Source organism: Drosophila willistoni, unplaced genomic scaffold, assembly GCF_018902025.1.
Source record: "Drosophila willistoni isolate 14030-0811.24 unplaced genomic scaffold, UCI_dwil_1.1 Seg269, whole genome shotgun sequence".
Lineage (NCBI taxonomy): Eukaryota > Metazoa > Arthropoda > Insecta > Diptera > Drosophilidae > Drosophila > Drosophila willistoni.
The window spans coordinates 26,534-49,243 of record NW_025814227.1 but is presented as its reverse complement, the minus strand read 5'-3'; the positions used below and the strand labels follow the sequence as shown (position 1 = coordinate 49,243).

At 42.8% G+C, this 22,710-nt stretch overlaps 3 protein-coding genes and 1 pseudogene across 3 annotated transcripts; 2 read left to right on the top strand and 2 right to left on the bottom strand.

The window, feature by feature from the left end:
• Nucleotides 1-11: 11 nt before the first annotated feature.
• On the top strand, nt 12-996 carry LOC6637471 (the record flags this gene model as incomplete). Its single annotated transcript, XM_047012766.1, is given in 5 exon segments — nt 12-150; nt 391-542; nt 624-773; nt 776-884; nt 956-996. Coding segments are annotated over 5 exon segments (591 nt in total), but the record flags the coding sequence as incomplete, so codon positions are not given.
• Nucleotides 997-1,065: 69 nt separating this feature from the next.
• LOC124461207 lies at nt 1,066-4,549 on the bottom strand (annotated as a pseudogene).
• Nucleotides 4,550-12,096: 7,547 nt separating this feature from the next.
• Nucleotides 12,097-14,499, top strand: LOC111519057. The gene is made up of 2 exons (XM_047012765.1): nt 12,097-12,577; nt 14,084-14,499. Exons 1-2 carry the CDS (start codon nt 12,097-12,099, stop codon nt 14,497-14,499), a joined length of 897 nt encoding a protein of 298 aa, XP_046868721.1.
• Nucleotides 14,500-21,238: 6,739 nt separating this feature from the next.
• Nucleotides 21,239-21,936, bottom strand: LOC111519718 (ctenidin-3-like). Its single transcript, XM_023181531.2, has 4 exons — nt 21,931-21,936; nt 21,665-21,832; nt 21,416-21,594; nt 21,239-21,380 (listed from the first exon to the last, which is right to left on the bottom strand). The coding sequence occupies exons 1-4, from the start codon at nt 21,934-21,936 to the stop codon at nt 21,239-21,241; spliced, it is 495 nt and encodes a 164-aa protein (XP_023037299.2).
• Nucleotides 21,937-22,710: the final 774 nt, after the last annotated feature.

Here is a 22,710-nt window from a genome sequence, read left to right as displayed (position 1 = left end):
ACAGCGAGAGTCGAGCTCGCAGTGAAACAGGACTGGCTGGTAAATTGCTGCAATTGTTCCAGGGACGAGCTTTGCGTCTACAAATGCCCAGGCAATTGAGCATTTCCAATGCCATTGATGACTTTGGCAGTGAACTGGGTCTCGATCAAGGTACGAACGCTTTCATCATAGATGATAAAGTCGATAGAATTATAGCAGGATTGGGTAGTTTTGTGCATGCAACCGACAACGATACAGATACAGATAAAGATAAAGATAAAGATAAGATAAAGATAAAAAAAAGAAGAAGAAGAAAAAGAAAAGAAAAAGAAGAATAAGAAAGATAAAGATAAAAGAAGAAGAAAAAAGACAAGAATAAAAAGAAAAGTAAAAACTGTTCCAAAAAAACAGGTCGCAAGAAGAAGGACAAAGATAAGCACATGGCCATGATGGGCGGCATGATCATGATGGCCACACTCGCACAAATGTTCCTTGGCAAGGTGATACTGATAGCTGGATCCGCCTTCATCATGGCCAAAATAGCCCTCGTCATATCGCTGCTGGTGAGTAAAGCCAAATTGAAATGATTTTGGCACCCATCGATAGGTTAGATCAAGTCATTGGCCCTACGCATCTCTTTCCAGGGTAGTCTAAAAAAGGGCACGACTGGTCACAGTGGTAGCTCCGATCACGTCATCATAGCGGGCGGACATAGCCATGAGAGCGGCTGGCATCGTAGCATGCCCACACATGGTCACAGTTCTGCCCAACAAATCGAACAAATCGAAGAGCCATCCCAGATCTGGATCACGATCAGGCATACTATGCCTATGAGGCCGAACCCTTGGATCGTCGCCAATTCGCACAACTACAGCGCCCGCAAACTACAACAGCAACAACTCATGGTTTCTCTAGCTTTTTATGTATTTTGTGTGTTTTATTTATAATAACTATGATAACTAAACTTAAACTGGAGGGCTGTCCTGGACGACTATCCTTGATAATGTCGGCGGTTAGCAAGAAGTGTAAATACAATTGCAGTTAGATTGAAGCTAAGCAAAATATTTGATCTTTGGTTTCCATTGCCTAGCCCATGATGTGTCCATGGGTTATCGCGATACTTTGGCGGAAGTTAAACCGCGGTAGCCACACCACCAGATTGTGCATCCATGCCTGGTAAGCCTTATCCTGCATCATCATTTCGTCGTCTATGCTGCGATGATAGGAACCACCATCATGGCCACCGCCACCACTGTCATACTCTCCTTGATGGCTGGACGAATGGGTGTGACTCTGCTGCACTTGCGGATGCTTAACAATTTCGTAGGTGGTCTTTTCGCCGCCATCGTGGCTAACAAGCTTCTTGAGGCCAATGATGGCGCTAATGATAAGAGCAATTTTGCCCACAATCAGAGCCTTGCCCGCCACAATGGCAATCGAGTGATAGGCCATCTTTAAAATGGCTGTTTTCAGCAGCACAGCCGCAATGAAGGGTCCCAGATACTTTTTGTCATCTTTCTTCTTGCGTCCATCTCCTGCACCGTTTGCCGCCAATTCACTGGGCAGAAAATAGCCCATTAGGGACTGCAACCAGTTCTGACTATTACGCTCGCCGTAGATGAGCAGCCGTGGAAGATTAACCTGCAGCTGATGACTGTGCACAAATCCAGGAAACGTTCCAGCGCAAGGCATCGAGACTCTTACTAGACATATGCTCCAAATCACGGTTATTCAATTGACTCTCCGATATGCTGGAGCGTCCGGTACGTGAATCTTGGGCAGCATTTTCACGTCTCACTAGACCAACACCATCCACAATGCTGAGTTGCTGCACTTTGAGAGCGCGGCCCAACAGACGTCCCCCTTGTAGCTTGCAGCACCAGAAAATATCATCACTATCTGCACACTGGCATAAATGTGGCGCACTGTTCTCAAGAGACCGCTCTCTCCGCTGCCGCCAGTGAAATTGGAGTTAAGTTCAAGCGCCAGCTTGGACGATGGGCATAAATTGCAACCAGAAGCAGGGCCACGGGTAAACCCAGACTCACTTGGCCAACTGATCTTGTCGCCCGTTTGGCTAACAAATTTATACACTTTAGCTCGCCACAATTAGCCAGGCAGCCGTTGCATCCAGCTGAGGATGAAGCTAGTGAAGTTAACCTGGTGGCTATTTAGAACGTAATATGCATGATAAGTGCAGCTCCAGCTACAACCACATCTCAACTCGACGCAAAGCTTCGTTGCAGATTTAGTGCAATTGCCAGCATAGGCCGCCAGCCACCCAGCCAACCAGCCAGCCAGAGCCTAGCCAATTTCTTTGCTTATTGCCGTAATTAGTAAATCTTTGCAATTATTTCAATTTTTTCCAAACAACTCTATGGCTCCAGGCTGGCTTAATGATATTTTCTACCAGCGGCAGCTACATCGAAACTCGACACCCACTTTCATTCGGCAAACTGAGAAATCTTGGCGAGAGCTTAAAACTCAAGATAGCAGCTTCTTTATTTCTCACTTATTTTAATCTTATGCGAATTATTTTGTGGCTTTAATATGAGCACGCAAAGATAGAAAATGAAATTAAATGCCAAGTTGGTGAAATTTTATACAAAAGAAAAAATCAAATAAAAATAATTCTTTTCTTTTTGACAAGGGCAAACAATTTGTTTTTATAGTAAACCTATAATTATAATCACTTGAATTTCTCTATAACATTTTAATTCCCTCGAATGCTTTTGTTACGAATGAAAATTGAAAAAGTATGCAATTTTTTGCCCAATTGCTTTTTATCAATTTTAAAATGTGAATTATTTGTGCATTCCATGAATACTCTTTAAACATTAGTCTATTGAAAAAAGTTTGCTTTTTGTTTGACTCTTCTAAAGTGCCATCGAAGGTTTATTTAATGACTTTACCTTGTTAATTACTTTCCAAAAAGTCATTATTATTCATTAAGTACAGGTCAATAAATATCATTAAAGGACATTGAGGTGACATCAGTTCAATGAACTCTACTTTTCAAACTGAAGTAGTAATTATGTTTGATTTATGCACCTCAAGTGACCTCTTTTGCCTTGTGTGTGATTGAATTGAATAATGTAGATTAATTAAGGTAAATGTGATTAATTCTCTTTGGCCGGAAATGATATTCAGCGTTTTCAACCACGTTCATCATCCAACTGGTTTCATAAATATTAAAGCATACTTTCGGACAGCACATGAAAATGAGCGAATAACACAGTTTCATAGCCAACTCTTTTCGTTCAGTGTAGCAGCAGAAGTTTGGCGCTTTTCATTTATGAAATATTAATAACAAAAGCATGGCTGGCGGTGAAACTAATGATGGGATTTACAAGCTTTATCTTGCCCAACATGCCATGGATATGGGATAACACGAAAAGGTGTAAAAGATGAGTACACCGTATCTACAATTTATGTATTTTCTAGCGGGAAAGTGCACAAAAAAAACACAAAACAAAAATTTGCATGAAATTTTACAGCGTGCATTGCCTTGTTCTATTTATGGATATATTTGAGACACGTAAAGGTAAACCACACATAGAAAAAGATGGGTGGATGGATAATTTTGGTTAAATGGGATACTCGAACACTTGCTGTAGCATAATCTAGCAGCGATAATTTATGATAATGCACGTTTAGCTCACACGCAATGTTGAGCCAGGCCATCATCTAATGGGCGGCAGCGGCAACCAATTTGCAATAATTGGCATTTGTGTTAACACAAGGCAAATAAAAACAAAATGCTTTGGCAGTCGACCCCAAACAATCTGCGGATCGATGAAACGAAACGAAAGACTTAAGCAACGAACCTGACAAGATCACCAAGCACATGAAAACTTTTACCCAGCGCGCAGGCGAATTATTCAGCCTTTGTTTTTCTTCTTGTTTTTTCTTCTCTTTTCTTTTCTTTTCGGGGCTTTTCAACTCAATGAGGCAGAATACGCTATTCGTGTAGGTTGTGCACAGGCTTGGGAATATTTTCGCTTGATCATTTGCTCGTTGTTCGGCAGCAGCGGTAGTCATTGCGGTGGACAATTGCATAAAACAAGAAAACCGAAAAGGAAAAAACTCTATTTTTTTCGTTTTTGGGTTAGCAAATTTTTTCACTTTCACTTTGACTGTTGACAACTGTAGGTCCCTCCGCCAACAGCAACAACAACAACAACAACAACAACAACAACAACAACAACAACAACAACAACAACAACAACAACAACAACAACAACAACAACAACAACAACAACAACAACAACAACCACAACAACAACAATAACTACTAGACGAACCAATGCGGGTGCCCGCGCACAGGTTGAGATTTCTTCAGCTAACCCCTGCTTTCCACCCACTTCGAATCGAAATTAAACGCTTCAGGCCAATTACGTTTCTCTCTGACCCCCAAAACAACCGATGATGAACTACACCATCACCACAATGGGTATTTGGTATGGAGTATGGAAAGCCAGACATCATACCGTGACTACCTGGCTAAAAGAAAATGACTGACTAACTGACTGACTGACTGACTGAAGTTGGCTGAACCGAAGATGAACATCTTGACTTGAATTTATTAAATGCTTACCACCATTTGGGACTTGTCTTAAGCATTTTTCTAAATTATGCATTTGTTTGTTTTTCCTCTTTTGCGCAAGTCAACTCAATTTCATGTAAAAATCCCCAAAAAAATAAAATCCAACATCCCATCACAAATCTCTTTCGAGTGAAAAAAAAACAAAATTTATACAACAAATTTCAATTTCAATTTGCCCTCGGCTGCCTTTAAGGAACTCGCGCCACATTCCACCATTTGTTATTTTATTTATTTTAACTTGGCCAAAAATTTTGTTGCTCTGTATTTGTTTGTTGTCAAAAATTATTTGTGGCACCCCCTGCTGGTGTCTGATTGCCCCAAGGGGCGTCTTTGTCATAGACGTTTTGATGCTGTTGTTGTTATAGCATATTTTGTATTATTTTTCTTTATTTTTTTATAAATATAAATAAATCGCAACATAATTCAATTTCGTGCATAACAGTCAATTATGGCAATGTGCCTTAAGAATACGTTTTAAATTTCACCAAAAACAAAAAAATAATAATATAAAATAAAAGGAAAAATTTATATGCATAGATAAGTATGTATATGGAAATATTGGTATATCATACAGTTTTGTGGTGAAATTTAAATCGCCATCTAAATATGTGTGTTTGTGTATATCTCACATAGGCAATGTAAAGTTCAATGTTAAATGTCAATCATGATGGCCAAACATCAGCCTGTTGCCTGGAAAACTCTTTGTCTATGATTGTCTGCGTATGCTCATCAATCAACATGCCAGGCAATGGCAACAGTCAACAGCAACCGCCGGCGACGATGGCAACTTTGACATTGCCTTGAAGAAAGTGAAGACCAAGTCAAAGTCAAAACCAAACTTGAGTCAAGTGAATTTTTGCACCGCATCTCAACTGAATTTAATGCCCAGGCATTGTCACTCCAGGCCCAGAGACTTTTCTCATTGCGCACATTCACATACATACACTACATACACACAAATACGATGTCATGCTGTCAGAGAGATAGACAAAATTTCATTTCACCGTGCTCATAATAACGATTTTTGCTACATTTTCCTCTAGCAGCAAGCAAGCTGCTTGTGGTAGTTGATTTTTGGGATTGTCGCAATTATTATGAATGAGTATTTTCCCAGCCAACATCTGCCTCGGGCAGCTATTAAATCCCTGGCCAGAAAATCCTCACTTGACGAATCTTTGCAAATAAATTACAATTTGAATTTGCAATTCTGAAAGGGTGAGAATAAAGGTTTTTGCTATCTACAAGTTGAGGTCGCTGGGCGGTTGCTGATAAATGACTAAAACCTAACCCTTGGCGCCGACACGTCGACTTGTGATACCTTTTTCGGCCCTAAACATTGTGATACCCAGCAGCGTAATTTGAAAGAGATCCATTGATTACACATTATGGCAAATAATAGAACAATATGGCCAATCTCAAACCAAACCACTAATCTGTTGACAATGTAATGAAATTCTATTCACTCTAAAGTCATCTAATTAACAAGTTCCTACGGTGCCTGTCCATTTTGAGATAAGACATATTGAGTTAGAATTTAACTAACTCAAGACATATGGAAAATCAATAAGAGTATGGGAAATAATGCACCAATATTGCCCTCTATAATCCGAAGCGAAACCACTAATCTGTCTATTCATTCTAAAGGCGTTTAATTAACAACTTCCTAATATGCCTGCCCATCTTGAGATAAAAGTTATTGAATTATTAATACATAGACATATGCATAGCAAAACGAATAAAGGCAATGCATACCCGTCAAGTTCCCTATTATTTTTTACGTTTTTGCAATTATTTATTTATTTTTATTTTTTGGGGGTTTTGTCTAGAGTTCAATGCACTAGGAGGAGGCAATCGGCTGCCTGCCCACTGATGATAAATTGAAACAACTGCCAAACGTGACAACGACCGAAAAAGTGAAAGCATCTGCAACAGTGAAAATGTCCGCCAAGGAAGAGGCCAAGGCAACCTTTACCATGGCCAAGTGTAAATGGTTAGACAGGCAAAACTTTTTTGGTTTTCTACCACAATATTGCAGAGTTCATTGCACATTTTGGTGCATGTAAATATGCCAAGTGAGATCAAGATATCTTTCAGATAACTTTTAGCCAACTGCCAATAGGCAGAGACGATGAATTTTTTTTTTTTTGGTTTTTTTTCTTTGCAAAGACTCAACTCAACTCAAATCATTTGACAGATACTTGGGATTTGAAGCCACAATGTGTGATTTGTGTGATTTTAATTACTATTCTTAAAGATTTGATTACTTTCATTAAATGGACAGCCCCCAAACCATTGAGGTTGCGTTCTCGACCATTACGCACTTTCGCGTTGTAATTGGCGACACATGAGAATTTAATTACAAGACACGCACATGTGTGCAAGGCGACTGGTCAATGGTCAGCGTCGTCTGGCTAATGGTAGGGGGCAGTGGTTTGGGGGCAGGTCATCATGCGCCTATTGTCTGGGGGTTCAGAGGCGCCGTAGAAAGCGAAAAGCCGCACATCATAAATATTAGCGGTTAAATGAAAAAAATATATGTACATACATATACATATAAAATGAAATGAGAAAATCCGCCTTTACAACTCCATCGAGGAGAAAAGCCAAATGGAGTATGTGTGCATCAGTCATTGAACACCACAAAACCATAAGTTTTATGATTTATTGTCCGAAAGCAGTTCGCACACCTCAACTATTTAACTTTAACGATTTTAACCCAAAAACTAAGAAAATTATTCGCAATGTTTTCAAAACATTTCATGGCCATAAAAAGCTTGGATAATGCCAATTGAATCTCAGAAGTAATATCTCCCATTTTTTTATACCCTTGCAAAAAGGGTATATTAATTTTGGTCAGAAGTGTGCAACGCATAGAAGGAAGCATCTCCGACCATATAAAGTATATATATTCTTGATCAGCACGACGAGACGAGTTCAAATAGCCATGTCCGTCCGTCCGTCTGGATCAACGCAAACTCCTCCTAGACCGTAAGAGCTACAGAGCTGAAATTTTTATATACTGCAGGCGTTCTATATCTCGGATTCAGCCGGATCGGATCACTATATCATATAGCTCCCATACAAACGCCAAAGTCACGAACAGTGACTTTTCTTAATAACTTCGTTATTTTCTGAGCTATTGTCGTGAAATTTAATATTGGTGAGTTAATTACACATATAAACGACTATGCCAAATTTAATCAAGATCGGGTGACTATATCATATAGCTCCCATAGGAACGGTCTTTCGAAAACAGTGACTTTTGTCAATTACTTCGTTACTTTTGAAGCAATTGTCATAAAAATTTATATTTCTCAGTTTAGCATAACTATTAATGATTGTGCAAATTTGATTAAGATCGGGCGACTATATAATATAGCTCCCATAGGAACAATCGGTGGTGAACAGTGACTTTGATCAATAACTTCGTTGTTTCCTAAGCCGTTCTTTCGCAAATATTAGACCTTTTACTCAAAAAACTTGCAAGAGTATACAAACTTTGACGCGGTCAAAGTTAGCCCCGGCCCTCTGGTTTTTATTAAACCAATTTTATAATTACTATTACCTTATATTGTAGGGCAAATAACTTTTTGCTTATGCCTGTAAGGTCAATTCATTAGAGCAGGACTGTCCAATCAGAGTCTTAAGTGCAGAGGTCTAAACCTTTCTAAAACTGTTTATTATAAATTAAAATTTAATTTAATTAAATCAACCAACAATATATGTCTTAGCAAATGACACAATTCCAGTATACTTTTTCCTTCAAAAAAGAAACAGGCATAAATCTAATCTAATTAAAATATTACAAGAGGTCATTAAATAAATGAAAACAACTTGAAATCTTTATACAAAGTTGGTTAAAATTTTTATCAAATACTAACCATGTCTAGTTATATTTTGTCACGAGCCATTCAACAGGTGAAAAACTGTGAAAAACATAAGTGAGTTTTCTTGAAGAAAAAAAAAAGGAACGTTTAAATAAATTGTCTGCAGATTAAATAAAAAATGGGAAAATGGAAAAATTGGCTTGTGATGACCGTCTTGGTCGTCGTTGTCGAGTGCCACAGACCGGATGGGGATGAGCTGCCACTACCCCACCGCTTGTTTGGGTTGTCCGCTTTAAGTCGACAGCTTATCGCCACTGTCAGTTGATCCCATATAAAAGCTAATTAGCGTGAGATTTGTGCTCACACGCTTTTTTGCGGCCAACTTTGATAAATGCCAATGTGGCATCAGCAATAAAAAGCTATAAAAACAACAACAAAGCGCCAACAAACATTAAAAAGAAAAATATGGAAAATATTAAATTTTTACTTTCTTTTTGGTTTCAAGGGTGCGTGGCTGATCCTGTGGAAATTGCAATTTTTATTGCAAGCAAATGCTTAGGAATGGACACGCCCGCATGAAATAGAAAGTTAAATGCTAAGAAATGATCAAGTTGAGGTTCTAAGCAGAAAACCGAAAGTTAATTGGCCACAACTTTAACCCGTCAAAGGTATTTGGCCCTCCACTTAGTCTCTGTTTTTCTCCACCTGCCACGGTGTGGTAGAATTTAGAACAAAAATTTCGTTTTTACTTTCTCTGCTGCTTCTGCTAGTAAAATGAGTAATTTCACACACACATAAAAACCGCAGCAACAACATGATGATATTGTTGTTGTTTATTAAAACGCAATTCTTGTTTTAATTTTGTCGACGGTGCCGCAAAGTAAATGTTTTTCTTATTGCTCATTGTTGCCTTTCATGCCGACGACTTCAACACCAAAGTAAAACAGTAAAATTGTGAAAAAAAAAAAATTTTCTTTTTGGGCTTGGAAAGAGAGAAAAGTGCAAGGCCCAGAGACGTGACCACGATACGATGGATGATGAGTGCCATGGCCGACTTCACGCCGCCCGCTGTTGATCTCCTATGGAGGAGCGACAATGCAGCAACTTCAGTTTGTTTGGCCTTGCCCACGGTAAGCGCATCGGCATCCACAGGGAAATACGAACTGACGCCCAGGTGAATGCAGACAATTGAAATTGTTTCACATGCATTCGAGCAGCAGCCTCTGAGATACATATGGGCGTTTGATATGGATACATGTATGTATGTACAAGCACACTGAAATGCATTAATGCTACTGTTGGAACGAAGTGTTGGCGGCTACCGATGCGGATGTTTTCAGTTTATATTACTTCCAGCTGCACCCGCAATGACAAGACAGCAAGTCATGACATGAAGTCATGAAGGGAGTGTGAAAACAGAAGAAAAGCTTACTCAGGCTTACTCGATGTCCGTGCCAATGGACACCAGGTGGGGTATTAGCCATTCACAAACAATGATGAAAAGGCTAATAATATTGCTTGTTCAAATGCCAATTTGGCTCTGACACATAATGGATGAAGGAAGAAACAATTGATAGGTACAAGTAAATAGAATTATCTACGGAATATCAATCTTAAAAATGTATACAATTAATTTTGATAGAGCTGTAATTCTCATTCACAAGGCAATATTTTTTATGACATCTATTTTTTTATATGGCCCATTATTTGCTCGTTATTTCAGAAAAATAAAACAATCAAATGAAAGTGGAACAAATTCAAACTAAACAACTTAAATACCTTTACTGGCATTGAAATTGAAATACCCTTTGTCAAAAATTCCAATACCAAGTTTACTTCTAAATTTCATTTCACTCTTTTAGAAGTTTGATCTACGTAAATTAAAGATTCCTAATTTTGCTCTATTATCAGTCTATTGACAAAAAACCACAAAACTCCATCGTTGAATTCGCATTAAAAGCCAATAAATGAAAAAGAGAATGAGCCCAAGTAATGTGAATAACATTAGTTAGCACTTTATTTTCTTTAGTCGGTACTCATAAAATAAAATAGACATGACCAAAAACCGGAAGCTGTTGGCAACAAGAAGCACTTATAGTAATTCGTACTTAAACTGTCCATGCAAATCAAAGACCCTGGCCCTAGCCATTGGGCCCATCGTGGGTCAGTGAAAGTGGCGTGAAAAACGCGGCTGCAACCGAAATCGACATCCGTGTCAAAATCAAAATTAGTGGCCCAGAAAGTAGCAAAAAAAAACACAAAACCCAAGATAAAATTAAAAAAAGAAAAAGCATTTCTCACAATGTGCCGACATTCAAAGTGCGATGCTGGGAGTAGCAAGTATACCCTGGCTTAATGGCCATAGATAAATGTTGCCGCTGGGCAATAAATTTGCCACTTGATTAGCTTAAAATGAGTCGAGGTTCCTCAAGCGGTTGGTTCATATCCCTACTGCCACATAAACTGTTCAAATGGGTGAGTTAGGCGAAAGTTTTATCCAAGAATCCAGAAAATTTCCCTTGTTATTTTCCTTTTTGTTTTTGCTTTTCGAATGAAAAGTATGTGGCTCCCGCAGAGTAACCACAATAATGCAGCAGCTTTCCATTCCTTTTGCCTGCTTCTATGCTATAGACACTCCCATATGCAGAGTGATAGAGAAAGAGAGTGAGAGATAGACACGTTCTGGCATCAGTAATTTGCCAATTCCACTAGGAGTAAAGACAAAGTCAATGGCCCCAATAGATGCATATCATCATCATTCGCATTGCAGGCGAAGATGCTGCCCACTTGATATATGTATATATATGGGAGTACAGTTAGCACCTGCTCTGATAAATATAAGCGTGTTTGCATAACGATAAAGCAAAACTGCAAATTGCAAATGTTTAGTGGCTGGCAATGACTTTCTTTATGGCCAAGTTGAATGGCGAAAATTGCCGAATGCCAAATTGAAATTAAAGTGTCAACAACAACAACAACCTTACCATGACCAAAAAGGCAGCTAGTTTTTGAAATAGCCAAACAAAAAAGTGAACTCCTACCAAAAAAAAAAAAAAAACACTAATGCAACTAATATGTTTGGCCATAAACAACGAAAGCGGTTGGTGGAAAAACTAGTGCTAGTGAGCTGGGAGCCTGTGCTGGTTCATTGGTTCATTTGTGGCCGGGGCCCAATGATCATTAAACTGGCAACAAAAAAAAGCAGCAACATTAACAGTGGCAATGGAAAATAAGACACTGCAGAGGAAAAAGCAAGAAGCACGAGTCGCAGAAGCAACCAAAAGGCAACCACCACGAAGTTGCAGCTCGGCTTTAACTCCAGATACAACGACGACATCAACGAAAACAACGACAACGACGACGACGACGAAGAAAATCAAAACGCTATTAAGTCGAGGAGCGCGACGGCTGAAAAAGGTCTATAAAAGAATAATGCGCGCCAAGGCTGGGCATCAGTTTGATTTGAACTAGCAGCTAGAGCTGATACCACCAAAACCAAGGCCAACAACATGCTCCATCCAAGTCACTTTACAAGGATTAGTCACCAGCATTTTCTCTTACTCTAAACGCGCGTGTCCAAATTGCCTGCCTGTGTGTGCGTGTGCGTATAAGTGTGTGTGTGCGTGTGTGCGTGTGTGCATGTGTCTTGTGATCGTGTGACAGTATTCTCCTGCAAGTGACAAAATGACATTGATACACAGGCATTTGCCAGGCGTGAGCCTATCTATACTTGGCCTCTTCCTCGCCAGCAGCTGTGAGGCGGCCACCGAGCAACTGAATAATCTACCAGCCGGAAGTCAGAATGCTGGCGCTCGCACCTTGTTGCGCATCTACGATGAATGCACCCGATCCGAGGGCGGTTTTGTGCCATGTCTCAAGAAGAAGGCCATCTCGTTCATTGATCGCATTGCCCCCATCGATGCCATAAATATTGCCGACGGCATTAAACTGATACGTCTGGAAACGGCCACCCAACCAGTTGGAGGCTTTTCGGCCTACAGTGAAAATGAATTGGAATCCTCGCTGGCCAGATCTGGCAGCGATCGTGAAGCCAAATTGACGAGCATGCTAATCGAAAGATTGAGTTACTTCTTTAATGGTCATTCGCTTCAAGTCAGTTTCCCCAAACTGACTTCCGATGAAATCGGACGCGGACTGGAAGAAGGTAAGATCAATTAAATGGAAATCAATGTCAATAGGCGATTTAATTGCTGTTACGTTAGCTGCACACCGCTAAATGTATCCATTGCGCGTAACAGTGACATAATTTGATTCAGAGTTTGACTCTCTCTCTCTGTCTCTCTCTCTACCTACCTATCTATCTCTTTCTGTAAGACATTGCTGTTATTCTTCTAGTTGGCTTTAATTAGCACAGCAGTCGGCGGTTATTAGAGCCAAGAGCTATGATAATGCTTTTATTGCAAGTATATCGTTGGCTTGGCTGCTTAATTGAAACTCTGGCAATGACATAGCGCCACAACAAGCAGTCGACTGGCCCATTTTCCTAGCCATCTACTGCAGCAGCTTGCCTTATCATGTTTTGCATTGTATGCGAACAGAAATGAGAGATGCCAAAGGAGAATGGGGATGAAGATGGTTGTGGGTTTGGCTATGGGTATGTAGACAGAGGACAGGGGATTTAAGGAAATCGTTTGCGCTGGGAAAATGCGCAATTGTTTTTATAACAACGCACACGATGACGACAACGACAACGCGAAACCCGTTCACCAACTAAGGAATGACCTAAAAACCTTAACAACAACCACAATAATTCATACAAACGCAAATGCAAAGCGACTATGCCTTCTCCTGACAATTGTAGAAATTTTCAGAGAAAATTTACAAAAATGAAGCCACGCTTTGATGTCATGACCATGTCAAATGCAATGAAAGTGGCAATCACATTTTGTAGCCAGCCTGCCTGTGCCTGGGCCACAACGATTTCAGTGGTGTATGGTATGGCAATGGGGCGGATGAATGGCTGATGGGGTGAGAAGGGGGAGGGCTTTGCTTCAATTACAAATTTGACACAAACACTTTTACAACGGCAACATCCACTTTAAGATTTATTCAGCAATGCAGTGCATAAAGTATATGAATGCTGAAAGTGAAGTTACTTTCACGCCACATGATTTTTCTTTTACTTTCAAATCATTGATCAAGATCTTTTAATCGATACAACAAGCTTGCTCGCAAGCTACAACAAGTTAGCCAACACTTTCCCAATTGACTTAAACTTGGACTCATACCATTTTTGGCTAATTGCAAATGGATCGATTCAGTTGCCTGTTATGACAGCAAAGTGAGAGAGATGTCATCTTGGGCTCATATTAACCAGTACATCTAACTATGGGCGGAAACTTGAACGAAATTTTCACCATGAAATCGCCTCGAGTATCCCTAATGACTGTGCCAAAATGACACAGCCACACACGGTGCTGCCAAAAAACAGCAAAACAACCCAAAAAAAGAAAACTGTCAGAGAATAAGCGAGAGAGCGACAGAGATAGCCAAAACACTTCATATGTACTTGAGAGTCTGTAGAAAATATTCTCACACAGCCTTTTGTAATTGAGCTGGCACTTTCACCGACTCCATCTTGGTGTTTGTGTGGCAGGAAAAGCTTAAAAACACCTAGACTAACCTATGGCAACCGCTAACTTTCTTGCAGATCGCGGCAAAATGAAGAAAATGATGGGCATGATGATGATGGGCATGGCCATGAAGCTGATGGGCATGATACCGATCGCAATGGGAGCTCTCTACATTCTAGCTGGCAAGGCTCTAATCATTTCGAAGATTGCCCTACTCCTGGCTGGCATAATTGGCCTAAAGAAACTGATGTCAGGCAAATCGTCGCGCGGCAGCTCTGGCTGGTCTTCGGGCGGTGGCGGCGGCGGTGGAGGCGGTTGGTCATCGGGAGGCGGCGGCGGCGGTGGTGGTGGCGGCGGCTGGGATAGACGATCCTTGAACGAGGCTCAGGAGCTGGCATATCGGGCACAACATAGACAACAGCAGCCAATACTCCGGAAGCAGCAACAGCAGCAGCAACCAGCAGACCCAGTGCAACAGTTGACCAAGTCATAGGCACATGACCAAGAGGAAGACAGTTTAAGTTAGCTATGTAAATGCATTTATCTTGTGGATAAATTGCATAGCCACACACTCACACACGCACACACACACATATACATATTTTTTATTAATTTTTTTAAATTAATTTTTTTTATTAATTTTTTTAAATTAATTTTTTAAATTAATTTTTTTTAAATTAATTTCTTTAAATTAATTTTTTTTTTTTTTTAAATTATTCAATTAATTTTTTAAATTTTCAATTAACTCGGACCGACATTCGAATTGTGTGGAGCCGAGCAGGGAGCGGCATAACTCCCAAAAAACCCCAGGGGGAAATACCTGGCTTCAAGCATTGAGGGCTTGAGATCGGCTGCCTTGATGGCGGGGCCAAGTGGGCGGCGTCAGTCAATGGCGCTCGCCTCAGCACCGGCTCTATGGTCTGAGTCTGTTTGCGCCGACAGTCCATGCAGTCAGCTTGCGATAGAGGCTCTGTTCGGTCATGAGCGAGTAGGAGTAAATGAGTTGTTTGGCGTGACCGATACGCCAAAGAGGCTGCGTGAAGTTTCCCAGAGTCCTCCAGCAGGCGGCGCGATGCAACCAAAGAAATCTAAGTTGCAACAAGTAAGGGGCAAGAGCGAGTTGGCAGAAATGGGAGCGTTACTGGAGGAAATAGCCGAACGCATCAAGCCAGAAAAGGAGGGAGGCAAGCGAGCCATTACGAATGCTCTCAGAGAGAAAGTCGACAGACTTAAAGAATTGCAGCAGGCAGTGAGTAGCATTCTGTGCAGCGATAGCGACCCGGAAACAGTAGCGGCATGCCCCAAGTGCACTAAAGTGTCCCTCGTCACCAGAGGGCAACAAACGGAGAAGCCGCAACAGCAGCCTAGGATGCCCCGCCAGAGAGCAGTCGCCGCCGCCGCCAACACTTCGGATACCGTTTCGCCGAAAAATCGACGGCCGCGAGAAACTTTTTCGTCGCACGACAACGAGGGAATTGTGCCACAAACAGAGCCTGCATGGCAGACAGTGACGACGAGGCGACCGACACGGACTCTACCAAAGAAGCGTCCTGCCGCTATTTTGGTACAACGGAAGAGTGGGATGACATATAGCGACATGCTAAAGCTGGTGACAAGGAGCCAGGATACCAAGCTGCAGGCAGTGGGCGAAAGCGTGCGCTCCGTGAGACGTACCGCCAAAGGAGACCTCCTACTGGAACTAAACGCAGCAGGAGCAGAGAATGTCACCCAGCTGAAGGAGGACATAGGATCCGCGCTTGAAGGTCAAGTCGAGGCAAGGGCACTATCGAATCTGACCAGATTGGAGATTCTGGACATGGATGGCGGAACCACCAAGGAGGAAATCGTTCAGGCCGTCTCCGACCAGCTGAGTCTGAAAATTGTTCCCGCAGATGTTAAGAGTCTGCGCCCAGCGCACGGAGGAAATCAGAGGGCAACAATCTGTGTCCCAGGAGCGGTAGCAGAAGCAATCCTGAAAGCAGCCCACCTGAAGATTGGATACTCGGTATGCAGGGTACGCGTAAGCACTTCGGCGTCTAGATGCTACAGGTGCCTAGAATTTGGACATATGGCGGCAACGTGCAACAGCCCCGTCGATAGGACAAACTGGTGCATAAGATGCGGCGGCAAGGACCACAAAGCGAAGGAATGCAGAAATGGTTTCAACTGCTGTATATGCGAGTCAAGAGGGATCACCGAGCGAAAACACGTAGCAGGCAGCCAGCGGTGCCCCTCAATAACGCAGGCTGGGCCCATGAAGTCGTCTCGACCAAGACGAAATGTTTAGCTTTACCCAGCTAAACTTAAACCACTGCGAGGCCGCCCACGAACTACTTAAGCAGCGGGTGCGAGAGACCAAATCTGATGCGGCAGTAATCAGCGAACCATTCCGCAGGAAAACCTCACCCAATTGGGCGTATAGCACGTCGGGCAAGGCCGCCATCTGGGCATGTGGCAACCCGCCCTCGCAGCTCCTTTCCAGGCTAGCTGGCGAGCACTTCATCAGGGCACAGGTCAAAGGGATATGGCTGTACAGTTGCTACTTGCCGCCCAGTCTGTGCCTTACGGACTTCTGCAAGGCGCTAGATGAACTGACGACCGACGTAAGGACACACAGCCCCACCATAATCGCGGGAGACTTCAACGCATGGGCACAGGAATGGGGAAGCTCCTCCACAAACGCGCGAGGCCACGCTTTGCTCGACGCTTTTGCCTCCCTAGACGTCGAACTATTGAACCATGGCACCCAAAACACGTTCAATCGGGCTGGAAGGGGATCAGTGATAGATCTTACGTACGTAAGCAGTGGCCTTGCGAGGACATCAGCCTGGAAACTGGATAATTGTTACACGGCGAGCGACCATGAGGCGATCTGTGTTACTATAGGCCGTGAAACGGACAGACGACAGCACGCAGCGCACCCCCTCCCTATCGACATGCCCTTCAAAGAAGACACGCTGGACCCCCAGGCGTTCTCTTCAATGCTGACCCGGCAAAGTCTCACAGCAACCACGGCACAAGAAATGGCGAACGAAGCCTGCAGTATGTTGGCTGCTGCCAGCACGGCAAGTATGGCCCAATCCAGACCATTCAGAAGCCACCACAAACCAGTATTCTGGTGGAACGGAGAAATTGCAGTTTTGAGGAGATCCTGTATGGCTGCAAGAAGGAAATACCAACGAGCAAGGAAGCGCATGGACTCGGACTGGACACACCACCACGCCCATTACAGCTCGGCTAGAAGGTCCCTCAAGAAGGCCATCCTTTCTGCGAAAAGGGAAGTTTATTTGCAGCTGTGTGACTCCGCAGAACACGACCCATGGGGAAGAGCATACAAAATAGTGGTCAAGCGGATACATGCAAACCGCCAGCTCATCCCATCTGACGCTGAAGAAGTCTCTCAAATTATCGACGGCCTATTCCCCAATCGCCCGGTTTCCCCAAGCATAGCTCAGCACCCAGTTCCAGCTTCACACACCATTGATGCGATCTCGTCGGATGAAGTCCTGGTGGCGGCCAAGTCGCTCCAACTCGGCAAAGCACCCGGTCCAGATCGGATCCCAAACCGCGCCGTTAAACTGGCCCTGACTCTACGACCAGAAGTCTTCGCAGCCGTCTTCAACCGCTGCCTCACCGAGGGAGTCTTCCCCGAGCAATGGAAGATCCAGAAGTTGGCCCTTCTCCCAAAGCCTGGGAAGCCTACAGATACTTCGCCCTCCTATAGACCGATTTGCCTGGTGGACTCTATAGGCAAGGTGTTTGAAGGTCTCATCGGAACGAGACTGAACGCTTACGTCAGCGAAGGCGGCGGTCTCTCAGCCAACCAATTCGGTTTTCGCAAGGCAAGATCCACCATTGACGCAGTCAGCAAGGTGGTTGGCATTGCCAGCAGCGCCATCGAAGGAACAAGATGGAAAGGAGGCTCCAAACAGTACTGCCTTGTTGTCACGCTTGACGTAAAGAACGCCTTCAACACTGCGGATTGGAGCTGCATACTCAGTACCATTCATGATCTCGGCGTCCCCCCGTACCTCCTTGCCATCATTCGGAGCTTTTTTAGGCAGAGGATCCTGAGATACGGCACCTCCGACGGCCCTAAGAGTCGTTATGTGTCTGCTGGAGTACCACAAGGCTCGGTTCTGGGTCCGCTTCTTTGGAACCTGATGTACGACGGAGTGCTGCGTCTCCCACTCCCGCCAGGTTGCGAAGCCATCGGATATGCTGACGACGTGGCTATTGTTGTTGTTGCCAAGGAGCTGGAGAAGGCAGAATCAGTGGCCTCGCAAGCTATAGCCAGCATCACGCGGTGGCTTCAGTCGGTTGGCCTAGCCCTGGCAGCCGAAAAAACGGAGGCGGTTCTGATCAGCAGTAGGAAAACAGTTGAGCATGCCTCAGTGCAAGTAGAAGGTTCCACAATCACATCAAAGCGAGCCATCCGGTACCTGGGCGTGTGGCTAGACACCCGTCTATGCTTCAGAGAGCATTTGGAGAACGTTCAACGGAAAGCAGCGAGCACAGGACAGGCGTTATCGAGGCTAATGCTGAACACGAGAGGACCGAAACAGGAGCGGAGACTACTCCTGATGAGTGTGCTGAAATCGGTCATTTTGTATGCGGCACAAATCTGGGCCAACGCCATACACACTACGGCGTACAGTAGGGGCATTACCGCTACCTACCGTCTCTGCGCGCTAAGGGTCTGCAGCGGTTTTAGGACGGTCTCTGAGGATGCTGCGCTGGTGGTTGCAGGCATGATCCCCATCAACTTACTTGCGGACGAGGCCAGGAACATCGCGGACGCAAAGAGGAACGGTACACCAAAGCGGACAGCTAGCGACGACGCAAGGATGCAAAGCTTAGCCATCTGGCAAGAGCGATGGGATTCATCTAGCAAGGGTAGGTGGACCCACACCCTTATCCCCACGATCAGGCCATGGATTGAACGGAAGCATGGACAGGCGACTTTCCATCTGACACAGTTCATCACAGGACATGGCTGTTTCAGATCCTATCTCCACAGATTCGGACACGAGGCTGAGCCGTACTGCCTGACATGTGGTGAAGGAATGGTAGAGGACGCGGAACACGCCCTCTTCGCATGCAGGCGATTCACTAGTCAACGGCGGCTCCTGAAGGAAACGGTCGTCACTGTGCTGACTACCGAGAACCTGGTGCCCACAATGCTGGCAGACGCGGCGGCGTGGGAAGCAGTGAGCAGCTTTACAGGCTTCGTGGGAATCAGCCTAAGAAAGGCAGAACGTGAAAGAAATGGCCATACGTAAAGGGTTATAGGTTTTTGCGAAGCAATTCCCCATGGGACGTCCCGCAGAAATCCCCCCTATACGTATTTGCAGCTTTAAATTTCTAATATATATATATTTTGTTGTTATTTATGTAATAAATGAATTAAAAAAAAAAACACACACATATACACACACAGAGAGGCGCCACATAGACAGATTGTAATTAGATTTCTATAGACAATACGTGTGTTTTTTGCTTGGACAGACTTCTTGATGCATTTCCAACGGTTTTCTCTACGCACAGTTTGCACCTTTGGATACATCGTCTGGAATGTATCTATATAGTGTGCATGCACACTGTGACCGCATATCATATCAGCAACTATTTTTTTAATCATTAGTATTTGCTTTAATCGATTATGTTTGTGTTGTTGTAATCAATGTTGCGCACTGGTCTCTAACTATATTCTATATCCATCTCTCTCTCACTCTTTATCTATCTATCCCTCTCGATCTCGATCTAACTTTTTCTTATTGTTTTACTGTTACCCATTTTCATCGCCATCCAACCAACCAATGTACTCGAGCTCTGAACTCAGCCTCTGGCTCTAGAATCTCCTCCTCACCTCCCTCCACCTCAAACTTTTCATCACTTGACTTTTCCATCTGCTTCAGTTGCTGTTATTCACTTCTATTCTGTATGGGTCTTTTTTTTTTCAATTACTTTTTGCACTTCCGTCTCGACATGCTCTGCATTCATTTCCAACTCATTTTCCATGCGCTCATACATGCATGTATTGACTATAGTTAAACTAACTGTACGTAGCTAAGTGTAATAATTTATTAATATTTATTTCATAGTATTTAATGTGCAAAAGTTTTCAGAAAAACAGAAAAGATTACAAAACTAAAAAAAAAAAAAACAAACAAACAATTAAAATAAACTGACGCAATAAAACAGTTAATGAAAAACCAAATTCCCATTTACGATTGATAATAATTGTTGTATTTTTTTATTGATTGCCTTAAATTTGGGAAAATGTATAAGTTTCAGCTTTAGTTTTGCAATTGAGTTTGGTCAAGGACAAGTTAAAGCCATTTATAGCATCGTATGCTCACTTCCTGCATCCTGTATACACATCTGAATGTGTGTGTGTAAGGACGATTTCCGTTGATACCTTTCCTCCGCATGGAACTTGTCTGTGTCGTATATAAATTTGTTTGCACTGCCAGCCATCGGCTAAACATTTCTCTACGTATGTACATATCGCTGTTCAACTGTCTGTTGTCTGTCTGTTTGTGTATCTATGCCTGTGAACATCCCTAGACAATTTTGTACACTCTATGCTATTTGTTTTTTTCTTTTTTCTATGCATTTTTATGGCACACGAATATTTTTCTGGCTCGCTGGTCATATAAATTCAATTGCGTGGCCAGAAGATATAAGTAACTCGGCTGGTTATACAATGCCCACATGGATCGGAGCAGGAAGCGGAATCCATTCCTTAAATTTCAGCATGTAGAATAAATTGTTTTAATCTTTGGCTTAAATTGGAAGCCAAATTTATAATGTACATATTTAAAAAGATGTTTCAGATTTTCAGCCAAGTCATTGCATAATTATAAATGATTCACCTAAAACAAATTGCCTTATTTGTGTTCTAATCAATTTATAAACAACATTTACATATTGTTATTTTTTTCGAAAGTATTTTGTAATAGATAAATAAGAACGAGAACCAAAATTCAGGTTTACAGCAAGTTTAAACCCATTAAATAATAAGTTGGTTAAAACAAGATGGGAATTGGCCTTCAGTTGGATTTAGTTGAGTGGTCGACAAACAGTCTGCTCAATTTAAACCAGTTTTATAACAATTAAAACGAATTTGGGAATATTTTGTATATATATTATTTTTCTTTCAAATTTTATTTGTGTGGTTAGTTTGGCAGGTACATAAACGAGTTTGATTAAGGGATACACGAATCGGCTTATTTCTTCCAGCCACTAGACCAGCCGCCGCCGCCGCCGTTGGACCAGCCACCGCCTCCTCCGCTGGACCAACCGCCGCCTCCGTAGCCACCACCTCCATAGCCACCGCCTCCGTAGCTACCGCCTCCGTAGCTTCCGCCACTATGCGTGGTAGTGATTACTTTATAAACATCGACATGGGAGTGACCGCCATGGCCATAGTCGCCACCTCCGTAGCCGCCTGAATAGCCGCCAGAGTGGCCACCTCCGTAGCCACCAGAGTAACCGCCTCCGTAGCCACCAGAGTAGCCGCCTCCATAGCCACCGGAGTAGCCACCACCTCCATGGCCTCATAGGTGTTGATGACTTTGATTACCTGCACCAAAAGAACAATTTTTGATGCAAATATTCTTAAAGAGATATCCCTAGATTATGTCTGTGATTACCTGAACGCCACCACCACTGCCGCCGTAACCACCACCATATCCGCCGCCAGAGCCATATCCACCACCATAACCACCGCCGCCGCCGCCTCCGCCTCCCTTCAACAGGCCCAGAAGTCCTGCGTTCACTGTCGCCAGAGTGGCGCACAGCCCCAAGACACATATAAACAACTGAAAGAAAATGGTTTTACTTAATTTTGATTTATCCTTTTCGGGGGCTTTTTGTTTATCCTTTCTACAAACAGCTCCTTATTCCGTTTCCCACTCACTTTCATTAGGACAGCACTGAGCAGAGCCAAGACGCAAGTAGAACTAATGCGAATTGCCAAAAGCGCTTTCAATTTAATAGTCTCCGTTCTCCCCAGAGGCAATTCTGGCTGACAAAGCTGCTTGACCAACCGCACAGAACAAAGGTGTTTAGTTGTTTCGGTAAATGGCTTAAATGTCGCTGTCGCTTCTATCGACCGGGTCTTTAGATCATCTTAACCATTTCGGCCCGAGCATCTCCAAGGTGAAGAGCATTCCGAGTAGTCTGTGTGGCCGGCAGCTAAATCTACATAAATCTGATTTCTCAGTCTAACCAAAATTCAATTTATTATTTGCATTATGCCCGAATATATAAAGAGATCTTTCAATTTTAAACTAGTTTCTCCGATGAATTTCATTAACGCCCAAAACCAATATCGCCAATATCGGTTGGGGAATCAAAGTGCAGCTCAACTAGTTTCGCATAAAAATGTATTTATGAGCAACACAAGTTCGAGCCAAGAAGAGATGCAGGAGGACGGGGCATGACACATATCATCTACACACCTCGCCGGCAAACAAAAGCCGATTGTAGAATCATAAAAATTTAAATGATGAGATGAATAAATGTCCGAAATGGCCCTGGCCAATAGCACGCTTATTATATTAGTCATTTGTTTTTTGGCCAAAATGTATGTGTTTGTGTTGTTGCTTTGATAAAAACTATGAATTACGTTAAGTACCCACAAAGAGCAGTGAATAAACGACAGACATTAATGCCCCCTAAGCTACTCTAACACCAA

Coding starts and splice junctions, on each gene's coding strand:
- LOC111519057 (XM_047012765.1), top strand. CDS start 12,097: ATGACATTGATACACAGGCATTTGCCAGGCGTGAGCCTATCTATACTT. Junction 12,578..14,083: donor CGGACGCGGACTGGAAGAAG/GTAAGATCAATT, acceptor ACTTTCTTGCAG/ATCGCGGCAAAATGAAGAAA.
- LOC111519718 (XM_023181531.2), bottom strand. Junction 21,595..21,664: donor GCAGTGGTGGTGGCGTTCAG/GTAATCACAGAC, acceptor CTTTTGGTGCAG/GTAATCAAAGTCATCAACAC. Junction 21,381..21,415: donor GCCATGGCGGTCACTCCCAT/GTCGATGTTTAT, acceptor TACCACGCATAG/TGGCGGAAGCTACGGAGGCG.